This window comes from Equus quagga, chromosome 6, assembly GCF_021613505.1.
Source record: "Equus quagga isolate Etosha38 chromosome 6, UCLA_HA_Equagga_1.0, whole genome shotgun sequence".
Taxonomy (NCBI): domain Eukaryota; kingdom Metazoa; phylum Chordata; class Mammalia; order Perissodactyla; family Equidae; genus Equus; species Equus quagga.
The window spans coordinates 86,805,713-86,819,838 of NC_060272.1; the positions used below are offsets into that span (position 1 = coordinate 86,805,713).

At 39.4% G+C, this 14,126-nt stretch overlaps 1 protein-coding gene across 7 annotated transcripts in view; it reads left to right on the forward strand.

Moving 5' to 3' along the window:
• TUT7 (terminal uridylyl transferase 7) overlaps nt 1-14,126 on the forward strand; it is a 59,743-nt gene that overhangs the window by 34,339 nt on the left and 11,278 nt on the right. For 5 of the 7 annotated variants that reach the window (XM_046664720.1, XM_046664718.1, XM_046664722.1 and 2 more), the window contains exons 18-28: nt 4,295-4,398; nt 5,036-5,125; nt 5,489-5,602; nt 5,778-5,855; nt 6,473-6,650; nt 8,285-8,332; nt 8,416-8,507; nt 9,902-10,017; nt 11,226-11,551; nt 13,634-13,710; nt 14,056-14,119. In XM_046664720.1, the coding sequence (XP_046520676.1) occupies nt 4,295-4,398; nt 5,036-5,125; nt 5,489-5,602; nt 5,778-5,855; nt 6,473-6,650; nt 8,285-8,332; nt 8,416-8,507; nt 9,902-10,017; nt 11,226-11,551; nt 13,634-13,710; nt 14,056-14,119 (1,287 nt within the window). The remainder of the gene's footprint in view (nt 1-4,294; nt 4,399-5,035; nt 5,126-5,488; nt 5,603-5,777; nt 5,856-6,472; nt 6,651-8,284; nt 8,333-8,415; nt 8,508-9,901; nt 10,018-11,225; nt 11,552-13,633; nt 13,711-14,055; nt 14,120-14,126) is intronic. The other 2 variants (XM_046664725.1, XM_046664724.1) reach the window with 2 other exon arrangements.

Sequence of the window (14,126 nt, forward strand, 5' to 3'; positions counted from 1 at the left end):
TAAATTGTTCAAAGAGCTGAAATGCCGTTAACAATTTCTTTGCTGTCAGGGGCAGCTATGGATGCTGTTAACAGTGAGAATCTTTTAAAAAGTGGTTCAGCAGATTTCTTTGCTGAGAGCTGGGAATGAAGGTGAACACAATATGGTCCATGTCCTCATGGAACTTAAAATTCATGGATCTATCCATGGAAAGCTTTCTTATGTCTCAGTCGAGAGTAGACTAAAATTCACAGCATGGACATGCACACACACAGACACACACAAACATATACCTGCAGTGCCCCGTTTTTTTGTATTTTTTATTTAAGTGTTTAAATATAGAGGATACCATTTTATTTAAATAACAAGGAAAAATATTTAATTTTGGCTTATTCCCACTGAAAGTTAACCTAGAGCATCAGGTTTGTTGTTTTTCTTTTAATGTGAACTGATACAGTTTTTTTTTTTTTTTGGGTCATTGAAATAGGCATTGCCCTCACTTGGATATTTGACCCCTAAAGATCGTGTGCTTTTTAATTTTTTTTGAAGATTATGCAAAGAAACTAAATTGCTAAGTTGCCACAACTATTAATTATTTAATACTGAGCTTGATTTTGACTTTTTATTTTGAAATAATTTCACTTAAAGAAAAGCAGCAAAAACTGTATGAAGAACTCTGTATGTCCTTCATTCAGAGCTAGCACTGTTAACATTTTACCCCATTTGATGTATCATTCTCTGTTGCTCACCGCAATGTTTTTCTATACTGTTAGAGATTAAACTGCAGGCATCACATCCCTTTCCCTGAAATACCGGAGTGTCTGTTTCTTAAAAATGAACCATGTTAAATTAAAGTAGGTAATTTTTAGATTAGAAATGACTTATACACACAGACAATAACAGTGGAATGCACATCGCATGGAACAAGAATTTAATAATAGCAAGAGGGCTATAATTAAAATTTAACATCTTTAAAAGCAGTCTCCCCAGGCATTTAATTGGGTGCCTCCCATGGGCTCAGCACCGTATTGGGCACTTAGGGATGGTGGGAAAATGAGTAACTCTCCACAAGTCTTTCCTTGGACAGCTGTCAGATCTTATAAAAGGTAAGAGAATCTCACACACCGTGTAACACTATAAGGTAGTATTTGTTTATCCAAATGAGTCTGAGACTATAATGAGTAGTCAGTAACTTCTGAGGAGAGAGAGTCTGGGAAAGAGTTGCATCAAGGTGGTTGGTGGAAGAGATGGGTTTGTTCTGATCTCAGTGATGATGAATATGATTTGAAAAGGATTGGAAGAGAAGTCATTCGTAAGAGTGCATGGACATGAACGTGAGAATCACTGTAGTATATTTTGGAGGACAGTGAGAAGATTGGTAAGTTTAGAGAAGAGTTTCAAGTGGGAACTATTAGAAAATAGGTGAAGTCTGTAGATATTTGGAAGCCACTGAGGTTTCTTCAGGAGGGGAGGAACTCAATAAAAGCAAAACTTAAGCTTTTTAGGCAGCTTGTATAGTCTTTTGGAGAAAGTGTAATCTAAATGACAGGGCAGAATGACCTTAACCAGCTGCTAGTGGCCCTAAAAGGAAAAGGAAAATTTCCTAGATTTGGTACCTATAAGTAGGAAATAAGGGTTCAGGCTCATGTCACTTGAGAAATGGGGATGCTTGCAGAGAACACCAGTGTGGGAGTGTTTAATTTGCTAGGAAGGTATAATCTCCAAGAGTTAACAGTCCAGCAAGCAGTTAGAAATATGGAGTTGTCTGTCAGGATTGCAGAACAGTTTTGCATTGAAAGCTTTGAAGAGAGGGAAAGGAGACACCAAGAATAAAGCAGAATTCTGAGGAATCCTTTGAGAGAAGTTGAGGACTAAGCCTTAATTTCTGTGGGTAGAAATTAAGAAAAGGCACCGAAAAAGGAGCCATTAGAATGATAAACAAGAACCAGGATGATGGTGCTGTGAGTAAAGCCCAGAGGACAGGCTTGTAAGTCTCATGGTGGTTAACTGTCGAATCCTAGAATGGGAAGGAGGTTGAGAGAAACTCTCTTATTTAGAGGCAGTATGGCAAAGTCGCCGGTGGGGTTTCTGGAGTCAGACTCTGGTTTTCGATCTTGGCTCCCCACTTGTTGGCTGTGTGATCCCAGAAAGTCACTCAACCTCATTATAAACACTCAGTTCCTCATCTATAAAGTGGGAATAACAGTAATAGCACTTAAGATTATGAAAAGTAATGCATTAAAGTACAGGGGCTAGCGTATGCTAAGTATTCAGTAAAAATGAGCTTCCTTGCCCCTCCTCCCCAGCAGGATAAGTTAGACATCTTCTCTCCCACACAGACATTTTTTGCTGAACTTTCTTCTGTCATCTACATACCTTTTTCCTGAGTTCTGGATCACTGTGTATCTGCCCTCTAGGTATCGCCACTTGACTCTCAGAAGAACTTATCTTTCTCTCTACTGCCTCCCTTCTGCTACAGCCACCATTACCTACTCTTCCTTCTGAATCCTCTTTCTGGGTTGTTGACATTGCCGTCTTTGGAATCACCAAAATGGATGAAGTGCTAATTAGCCTCTCCCAGATCAGCTTCAGTAGAAGTTTAGAGTCAGTCGTACCTAGATTGGAATCCCAGCGCCAGATTACCAGCTGCACATTCCTAAGCAAGCTCATTTCTCTGGGTTTCCGTTTCTTCATCTGTTAGGTGAGGGTGACTAGTCTTGGGAGGGAATGTTTGTAAAGGATTCTAGGTACTCAGGGAGTGGTAGCTCTTACTGTTAGAGCCCTCCTTCTCCCTTATCACCCCTGCCTCCACTTCCCCACCTCATCCAGTTATAGATGCTCTCAAACGTGTCTTGCTGCTTCTCTGCGTTCCCATAACACCATGAGAGTTCAGTCCCAGATCATTTTTCATAATGGTCACCCCGCCTCTATTCCGGGTGCCTCAATCTGTCCATTTTCAGGGGCATTGTCTAAATAGATGTGTTACTGGAATGTTGGATTCTTATTGTCCCCCAGGATGGAAAGACAAGAAAGACAACAAACAGGAGTAGAAAAATAAAAGTTTATTGACTTTTGCACAGGGGAGGCACAAGGGAACCGGTGCGAAAGGAAAGGGGCAGGTGACCAGCTCGTTAGGGAGTGGGACTGTGGGGCTTCCATTAGGCAAAGGCTGGGGAGGAGGGCCTTGTCAGGGCATGTAGAGGTGGAGTTTTCCTTACGCCTGCACTGTTGTTTAATATGCCATCTCATGTGACGCATGTATCAATAGCATGCTAGCTCTCCAGACCTGGCTGTGATTTTTACTATGCTAATGGGTCTAGGGTGACCTTCAGTGGACTCCTGGGTGCTGGGCGCATACGTAAGCCCACGAACGTCCTGAGGCTATGGAATGTGGATCTTGGCAGCCTCTGTCTGATTCTCCTAGTCTGCAGATTGGTTAGGGCCAGTCTTGTTAGGGCCTTATTTTGTTAGGCCCAGGGCCTTGTGATGGCCTTGTCTCATTAGGCTGGTTCCTGTCTCATAGGTGGTCAGTGATTCCTTCCATCTTAGACCAGTTCATTGGCTTCTCTTTGCCTCTAAGGAGATAATTCGCAGCAGAATATGTATGTTCTGTTTTTGGGCTCTTCCCAGTTTCTACCCTACCTTCTATTTCTCATTATTCCTTTTCCTCAGGTCCGCTCTGTAGCCTTCACAATTCCATGGAAGTTCTTTGAACATGCTGTTCTGTTTCAGGCATCTACCCTTTCCGTGTGCAGTTTTCCTTGCCTAGTAAATCCCCTCAGCCTCCTCTCTTTTTGCCTCTTGTTCTCCTTTTTTAAAACCCAGCTCAGGCAGTTTCCTCCTCTCCTATTAAAGCTGATTCCTTTCTTTTATTGTCATAACTTCTAGCTCCATGATGAGTAACTTTTGTCATGAGGATTCAGATGATTGCACCATAGGCTTTTCTCCGTATTAAATACAGTCATATGGAGAGAATAGGTAGGGCCCACATAATCCAGGCTCTGTAGTAGTTTCCTTTGTTTGGGTGTTTATCAGACTGACAGCCCTACACCCACGAGATCCAGTGAATTCCTGGAGGGCAGTGGCTGCCTTGTTGATTCTTGTACTTCAGAAACCAGTGTGTCTAACAAATGTAAACTTTGTCACAAGAGTCTTCCCAGATATTTGTTAATTGATAGAGGATTGTTCGACTAGTCCTAGTGACTACAGGGAAACAGCCAAAGTTAGGTTTACATCATTTTATATTGGAACGTTAACATAGGAGCATCTTAGATCCCCAGCTGCTGTATTTAATGATACTTATTTCCCAACCTAGGTCTGAGAAACATCTTGCCTATTACCACAGCAAAGGTGCCAATTGTAAAGTTCTTCCATTTGAGAAGTGGGCTGGAAGTGGACATCAGTTTGTATAACACATTGGTAAGATTTTCTCTAGGCTTTTTCTTTAGGGAGATTAAGGGGAATGAATGTCTCAATTTACAAAATCTCAAGTAAAATAAAGCCATTCATTTCATCTTATTCATTCTTTCAGTTATTTGTGAGTGCTTGCTAGGTGCTGGGCAGTGTTTTGAGGCTGGGGTGTAACAGAGAAGTAAGTTAATATTAGTGTTCATTTAAAATGAGGTCAGAGTGGCAGGTGCTTTTTGTTTGGAATGAACTTTGTTTTAATTTGGGATGGAGAGAGTTTGGTCTCACTCTCGGTGTGCCTCAGAGCTTTATGGGACCTCTCTGGCCCCTAAGGGCATTTAATTTAAATAATGTCAGAGCTGGGTGGGGGAATCTTACATCTACTTAAAGGGAACTGATTATTTTAATAGCTCTTATTTTCTAGGAATGTTCAGACCAAGGACATAGTCACATAGTGGAAGTCATGAGCTCAGTCACTTAGAGTTATTAGCTAGTAAGTTAATGAAGCTTATCTTGGAGAAAGAACTATTAGTTTCAGTCTAAATGTCTTCATCCTAAAATGGATTACAGTGTGAACCTTTTCAGAATATTCCAGCTTAAAACTTTTCTTTTAATTGATATCCTAATGGTGTAATTTCCCTTTTAACAGGCCCTTCATAACACAAGGCTCTTATCTGCTTATTCAGCCATTGATCCCAGAGTGAAATATTTGTGCTATACCATGAAAGTATTTACAAAGGTGAGTCCAAAGCTTCCTGTTTATCAGGAAATTTCATTGTGTCTGCAAACTTTGTTGAAAACATGAGTCTGTTTTCTCTAAAGAACTATAGCCATGTCAAGTGCTTGCTTAGCTTTCTGGGAAACCCTCCCCAGCAAGCTAAAATGCTTGTAACTGATAGTTCCTCTGCTTTGTTGGGGTTTTTTTGTTTTGTTTTGTTTTTGATTTTCTGTTGGTTGCTTTTGTTGGCATATTTAGCATTTGAAAGTGTCATTTTTATATTGGGGCCCAAAGAAGCAGCTTCCTTTTAGTGATAGTAGAACAGCTGCAAACTTAACAGAAAACCCAGCTGCTCTTTCCTTTGTCCCCATGCCTGCCCTCCAGATGTGCGACATTGGTGACGCGTCAAGAGGCAGCTTGTCGTCCTATGCATACACGCTTATGGTGCTCTATTTCCTCCAGCAGAGGAACCCGCCAGTCATTCCTGTCCTTCAGGAGGTATTCGTAAAGGAAATTGTACTTCTCATCTGTAAAGCCGGGTGATCTTTGAACCCTCTTCCGTTTCTAAAATTCTGTAGTTCTGTAGTTAAAGTTTTTTAACTGTTTTCTACAAGTTTTTCTATCAATTGTATTGAGTTGTTATCCATACTAATAGTTTAAAAATTAATTTCAGATATACAGAGGTGAAAAGAAACCTGAAATATTTGTTGATGGCTGGAATATTTATTTTTTTGATCAAATAGATGAACTGGTACGTATTTTAAGAGTAAAGATGTTTTTTTACATCCTTGACTAAAAGTTCGCTCTGCTATGCTGTAGTGTAGATGGTCAACAACTGTGTTATCACTTATTACATTTATTTATATTATGAGAGTAAAAAACTAGCATATACAGATGTTTTCTTTGAAGTTGAAAACATTTTTATTAAGCCAGGTGAGTTTCTAGGGACTATATCCAAGATTATTTTAATGCCTAAAATGCCAAATGGTTAGATAACTTTATTCCAAATGAACAAATGTTTCCTCTGTGGTTTCTACAGAGAGTTTGGAAAGACTTGAAGTTACAAACACCTAATAATTCAGACATCGCCAAGGCTCTTAAATTTATTTCCAGATTCTTCCACAAACATGCGTTCTGAAGTCTGACGTTTAAAACCCTAAGTTCTCCCTATCTCTGAGTCATAAGGTAGAGATTAATAAACTCATGTAAATGGTATTTTAAAATGTGAAAGAAAAGTTATGTAATTATATTTTTATGTATTTAAACTTAATTAAAATAAGTGCAAATTTACTCCCTGAGATGCAAATGACTGTTGATATTAACACTTTAACAGAGAGCATGATATCTCTTGTTCCCTTCTATTTCTAGCCTTCCTATTGGCCAGAATATGGAAAAAATACAGAATCTGTTGGGCAGCTATGGTTGGGTCTTCTTCGTTTCTACACGGAGGAATTTGATTTTAAAGAACATGTTATTAGCATCAGGAGAAAAAGTCTGCTTACAACTTTTAAGAAACAGTGGACTTCAAAATACATTGTGATTGAAGGTACATATATACTCATATCACCTAAATATGTGTTAATTTAGGTTATGCTTTTGTCATTACTTCTGCCTACTGGTGGTATTAAAATACTGTGAACGTTCATAAAATTAAATTCAGATCACAATGGGCTAGAGATAGGCTTTTAACTTTTTAGGATCTCACATGTCAAAAACATAAAACTTTGTCTTAAACCTTTCCATTATCACAATAAGTTCGTATGGTCTGCCAATTATTAATATTTTGTTTTTAATTTTTGAAACCTCATTATCTTTTGCTTTTAGTTTTTACGTTGCTTTCAGATGAGCCATAGGCTTAATCAGAAAGAGGACTTTTAAGCAGCTCTTCTAGAATTGAGAAATTGCAGTGATGGTGGTAGTAGTAGTGTTTGTAACTGTACAATAGCTAATGTTGTAGTATACTACACCTAGCAAACAACCAGAAATACTTGCAAACACACACACATAACGATCGCTAGAAGAAAGCATGACCAAACTTACTAGGAGGGTAACCTTCTCATAGCAATGATTAGTGTAGGGTTAAACTGAGGCAAGGGTCCTGTGCTCCAGGAAACTGTTAGTGAGTCTAACTCCCAAATGGCGTATCTCAGTTATTGTGCGCTAGAAGCTTAACAGACAACTGGAAGAGTGCCTCTTATTAAAACTTCTTCACTCGTTTCGTATATACTCTATGAACGCAAGCCTCCATTTTCCTAATGAGATGTTCTCCAAAAAAGGTTTTGGGTTTTTTTTCCTTTGCTTTCTCGAATATGCTATTAGGCATTTTTTGGAAATAACTAAATATCTACACATAATGTTTAAATTATGAATTATTATTTGCACATATTTAACTATTATATACAAAATAGTATTTTGATTTAGAAATAGTCCTTTACCTCCATTTATTTCATGAACCAATTTATTCAGGTATCACATACATCTTTGACATCAGCATTTTTTTCATCGTTCCTACCACTTTCTGGGTCCTCTAACACGTAATAATCCAGAACACATCATATATATATATATATATACCCCTGTCCAAGACGCTTGAGATGTAGCCATTTGAGATCATATAGGAGTCTTTATCTGAAGCTTTTATTGGAAATTAAGACCCAGGTAGCTATGGGCATGCCAGTGGGACAGGTGTGTGTGTTTTAATTTATCTTATAAGTGTGTTTTATGATCTCTGTAATGAATTATTTTCTAAAGGGATATTAAAAGCTTGTTGGTTAGCAGAAAGATTCAGTGCTAAAATGTTTTAAGTATATTTGTGACCTCTGTGTGCCTCCACAGCCAGCATCATTAGATAATATCAGGCTAATAAGTCTTCTCCAAACAGCATTTGGTTGTTCATGATGAAGCAATTCCTCATAATATGAAGGATCTATAAGGATTCAAAGATAAGGCAACACTCTCTTTTCTGATGGACACTTTTGGGGAAAAACTTGGCATATATTTAGGAGTATATACTACTTAGCTGTATTACAGATTTGAATTTCGTTAAAAAGGCAGTCATTTAATACTTTTATTAAAGATAAAGTATGTAACACTTTCTTTGCATTATATAGGCCTCACTTAATGTATGCATAGTGGCATTTCCTATTTGATTATCTTTTTTGTTCTCATTAATTTTCTTAGATCCTTTTGATTTGAATCATAATCTTGGAGCTGGATTATCAAGGAAAAGTAAGTTTCTTTGTTTGTAAATATTAATGTGATCTCTTTTCCTTTTAATCCATCTAATTGAGCACTTACTCTTTTCTTCTTAGTGACAAATTTTATAATGAAAGCATTTATTAATGGTAGAAGAGTATTCGGTATTCCAGTCAAAGGATTTCCAAAGGACTGCCCCTCAAAAATGGTAAGTGTTTGTTGTAAATACCAAAAACCAATTCTAAAAGCTTTTATTAAGCACCTAATTTGTACACTTACTTCAGTAATAACTTAAATACTCCGAAAGTCTGGTGCGTCTAGCTGAGATAATTACAGTACAAAGTGATTTCTAAAAACCTTTTTTTAAACATCCCTGTTTTGGGGCTATTTATCAGGAGAACAGGGAGAAATAGCCAGAAATGGAGTTTGGGTGGGAAAATTAATAATTTTGTTGCTGCTTTTCCTTGGTAACACATATAGGTAGCATTTCTGTTCCACCAGCATCAACTCCATGCCAGCCTCTGCCAAGCGCAGTTTGTGCATATCTAAGGACATCCTCCATGCCCCTTATATGAAGTCCAGATTTTTCAGTCTGCTTGCAAAGAATAATAAATCCCTTAATGGGACTAGGAGAGAGACAGTACCGCCTGTGCTGGAGAACTGTCCGTTCTCATAAAACCCAATATTCAGGTTTTTATGGAACAACACTCTTGAGAAACAAAACAAATTGCATTTTAAAAGTTCATTTCAGTGAGAGAAAAGGGGCTTAGGAACTAGAGGGTTTTATGTTTTTCTCCTGTATTAGTTTTCTTAATAAACACTTTCTGAATGAACCTTAAGCATATGGGTGTAAAGGCACAGTCAGCATTTGACTACCTCTGTCCATCTGGTTTTTGCTAGATATTGCTGTGGCAATCTTCTGCACCAGTGCTTCTGAAACTTGTTCAAGCAGATCCCCTGGGGATCTTGTTAAAGTGCAGTTTCTGATTCAGGAGGTCTGGGGTGGAGCCCAAGACTCTACATTTCCTGTGAGCTCCCCGGTTGATGCCACCGATGCTGCTGGTTCCCACCTTAATTTCCGTGGCAAAGAGGCTGGAGTCCAGACCATTGTCTTTCCTTTCTCCTGATATGTTTCCACTCAGAAGCCACAACAAAGCAAAGCAACAACACATAGCTTCTTTCTCTTTCTCTGTAATGTGTGATGCAAATCACCTTCCTCAATTCGTTACATTTTAGCCTTAGCCTTTTCATTTTATGAGAAAACATAAAATGCTCCTCTCAAGTCCAGGGGAAGCTGACTCACAGGGATGTGTAATGCTCTTACTTAGAAGTGTACTTGAAAAAAAAGCTACCTTTACAGTATAAAGTTAAACAGTGTTCTGCATGATGAAAAGAAATAAACAGAAGTGAATTTGGATAAAGCGACCCTGAATGAGACTGCTTGATTGTTTTAGATTTGGAATTAAACAGTGTACATAATAATTATTAAACATAATGATATGTCAGTGTTGAGATATAAGATCCCTGATAGACATCTGGTTAGCTTTTGTGTTTTGTTGTCACATTAGTAGTTCAGATTTGTATATATTTCTGTTCTGCTAGGAGTACTTTTTTGATCCAGATGTGCTAACTGAAGGAGAGCTGGCCCCAAATGATAGATGTTGCCGAATTTGTGGGAAAATTGGACACTTCATGAAGGATTGTCCTATGAGGAGAAAGTAAGTAAATGTTCAAAAGGGATGGTTTTGTTTTTGTTTTCCTATTTTACCAGTTTTTAAATGAGGTTCTATTGTAACAGAAAATAAACTTGCATGAAATCCAGTTCTCAGATAAATTTAATTTTTTACCATGAGAATTAAGTGATTTAAAACATGGCTTTAAGTGCAGTTGACTAGGAATGACTCAGGTGTACAGGTGACAGTCTTCTGGGCCTGGTCCCCTTTCCTGATTTTGGTCATGGCCCTAATCTTTACTCAGTCATTTGGTCAGCAACCTCTCCACCCAGGTTGGAGGAAGAAAAGAGGCAACAAAATCCTTCCCTTTTCCAGCATTGAGAAGTTCAGAATCATTTCAGTCAACGACAAGTACAATGGATTCCTTCAGGATGTAAATTATACTTCTAGTGTACAATAACTGGAGTCTGTCATGTTGGAATTTAGACTCACTGACCGTTTACTGGACCATGGGACCCTTCACTTGGATGCAGTTTAACCCGTAATAATTGCTATGGTGACCTACTCAGCTTCGTCACCATGCTTGCTTCTGGTGATGTTTGCAGGGGGGGGGGGTAGGGGGGGGGGGGGGGGGGGGGTGTGTCATGGGTTGCTTGTGGGGCATATTGTTGTTTTGGGGGGAGTATTTTTAACTGGATGATGATATTCTCATTTAAAAACATGCTGCTTAAAAATAAGTCACCATCTGGAATTTGAGGCTTTTATTTAGTACTTTTTTCGGTTTTTATTCAGACAATAGTCACTGGTCATGTTGGGCAAGGAAGAAATGATTTTAACATTTTAAGAACATAAATCTCCTTATAACCATTATTGTCTTGTGAAATTAAAGTTTCGCATCTCAAATTTCCAGTGCCTAGTAAAGAATGCTAATGGACCAGAAAGGTTCAAGAAATCCCCCAAGGAGATTTGAGTTTCATCACCTCAGTATCAAAGTAGATATTGAACCAAGGAGTTCCACTAATTGCAAAAACTGGCTTTACAGCACTAGAGTAATTTTGAAAATGAAAAAGAAAAACTACACCCTTAAGCCCTGAGGTTGCTACTTAATAGAGAAGGTGGACCTAAATTGGTTAAATGTGTGTTTTTCCCTGATACTTTCTATTTCTAGTCATCTCCTAAACCTGGAATGGTCTTAATATTTTGTTAGGTTTCTGTTTCACTTTTTCCTACTAGTATTGTATCTTCTTCTACAGAGTGAGGCGACGGCGAGATCAGGATGATACCCCGAACCAAAGATACCCTGAGAACAAAGAGAAAAGAAGCAAAGAGGACAAGGAAATTCAGAACAAGTACACAGAGAGGGAGGCATCAACAAAGGAAGATAAACCCGCACAGTGCACCCCTCAGAAAGCCAAGCCAGTGACGGCAGCCGGCGACCTGGGGAGAGAGAGACTTCTCAGGCCACCGGTGGAGAAATGGAAGAGGCAGGACGACAAAGACTTAAGAGAAAAGCGCTGTTTTATTTGTGGAAGAGAAGGGCACATTAAAAAGGAATGCCCACAGTTTAAAGGCTCTGCAGGTATGTTCACCAGTCACACCGTGATGTTTACACTCACATCTCAAGGGAAATCTCTTTTTTAGAGTTCTTCACTATTTTAATTTGTTTCTTTAACAAATCCATTTACTCAAAAAGTTACTGTTTTTAAGAAAGCAAAATCTCCCCTCCCCCTCACCTTTAATTCTGACCCTCTGTGCATCTTAAACACTTATTCCTAGTTTTGTGTAGAGGCTTCTGAAAACCATTTGGCTGACTTTTCTACTAAGAGTATCAATGAAGTGAAAACCTGGTCATCCCCAGTCCCTAGAAAGTGCAGCCTTGGCGAGCAGAAAGCAGACTACACCATGAGCTCCGCTCCTCAGTGTGCCCTTTGGAAGTGGAAGCACTGCCCGCCCGGGGGGAACGGGCGGAGCATCTCAGGATGCTGCCCTGTGTGTGCAGGGAGCCGCATGTGTGTTTGTGTAAATGCATGACATGCACTTACCTGAAAGGGACTAGAGCAAATGTGTAGACAGGTCACGGGGGTTCTGACTGCAGAGGAGGCTTGCAGAGGGTTGTAGCTTTGGATTTCATCATTTTAGTACTTTCTGCAGTGAACATGATTATTCTTATGATGAGAAAAAATATACTGTCAGTCCATAGTTGAAAATCATCCATAAGTCCTGCCCCTCTAAGTTGTTGGGTCTGAATTGGCCCTTTATCTGAAATGGGCGAAGGGTCCATTGTGGGTACCTTTCTAACCGACAGTTACAAGTGAGGGTACCTTGTGCGTGTGTAATAAGTTACCATTTACAAACTGATTTATACACTCTCACTTTGTTTCTCAGAACAAACCTGTGAAAGTGGGTGAAATTTGACTAGTATAGAGGAGAAACCCTCGGAAGTCATTTTTTTTTATTGAAGCAGTAACTCTGTTCCTGTCTTCAGTTGTATATGTTTGTGGACAGCATAAAAAAGTCAGCACTGCTGCCAGTTTCCTTAAAATTCTTACACTGTGCTCACTGCTCCTGGAACTCTAATACCGCTCTTCCATTTGATTCTATCAGCAGAAGAGTGTCTCTTTTTTTAGGACAAAATTTTTACATCACCTATCCTTATTTTTTTTAAAAAGGAGCCTTATATGGAAAGAAGTATGTTTTTAAATTATTTATTTATGATTTTAAAATAGGACTTAAATGTTTATGGAGGATATAGCTTGCTCTGCTTCTAAGGAGCTCAGACAAATTCACTTTCAAGCATTTTTGCCCTGACATGGGACATATACCAGAATAAACTATTTTCTTTTATGATTATAATAGATAAATGTATTTAAAAGAAAATAGCAACAGTTACCATTCACTGAGCGCCTACTCCGGATCAGGCACTATTTTAAGTCCTTAACATGGGTAATCTCATCTAATTTTCATCACAGCCCCAATTATGTGGTGGTATTCATGTCCCCAGTTTACAGATGAGGAAACTGTAAACAGTATAGATAAGATGTAATAAAGTTTTACCAAAATTATTTTTGTAGGCTACCCTCAGAAGAACTCAAGGTCTGTGTTTACTCATAGCATGAAGTACATTATCACTGTGTTCCTCTCTGGTACCGCCAAGTGGGGAAGGAATGCCCCTGCCCTCCCGCAGCTTTCATGGATTTCTTCCTTCCAGCTAGTAGCTAAGTTGTCTACTAGTGACGCCGCTCAAAATACAGCAGTGATTCTGGCAGGCGGGGGGCAGCAATCCAAGAGAGAGGGGGTATCTTGGGGTGGGGGCGGGGTGTTATCAAACCTACAGGAGAGCGCTAGAGTCTTGGTTTCTTCAGAATGCAGTAGTTCCACATTGTCAAGTAGTTATCATATTAGAAAAGTAAAGTAAGACGGGAGGAGTGGGGCTGGAGTAGGGTGGACTTCCTCCAGCAGCAATTCAAAATAATCAGCTGCTTCTTCCTGTCTGAAAATTGTGCTGCTCCCTCATTTCTTCAAATGTGTTATTTTTTTGTCCACATGATACATACTGAGTGGAGCTTCTGTAACATCAGCAGAAAGTCTTTCTGTGGAAGTGGGAAAACGGCCAGTGCTTTCAGTTTAAATTAGGAACAAAAAGTGCTGATTTCTTTCTCAGGTTTGTCTAAATCAGATTGTGTGTTTGGATCCCCTTCGTCAGCTAGCCCTTTGAGACCAGCTGGCACGTTTGTCCAGGTAAACCCAGCTCAGAGCTGAGCAGGAAGCCCTCCGCCACGTGTCTGTCAGCACACACTTCCTGAGTGCTGCAGCCCTCTGCCCAGCCCAGCCCTGCCTCCTTCCTACTGGCTAACGCTCCTGGCTCTCTCACTCCTCCCGGCACTGTGTGCGTGAGGCCTGCTCTCCTCTGGTGGCAGGGCCTGCTCTCAAGATTCCTGCCTCTGTGTCCTGCTTTTCAATTAACTTGCAAAGTTCTGCCACCTACATGCCTAATTTCGGCTCTCCTTGGATATGGTTATAGTTTTAAGGCTGTTTTGGTGCTATTCCTTTCAATTTTGTAAACTAGTCTATTTCATTTTTTAGGCAGTGCTTTTACATGAAGACAAAAAGAAACAAAAAACAACTGTATTTTTGAGTCCCCAGTCAGGTATGTG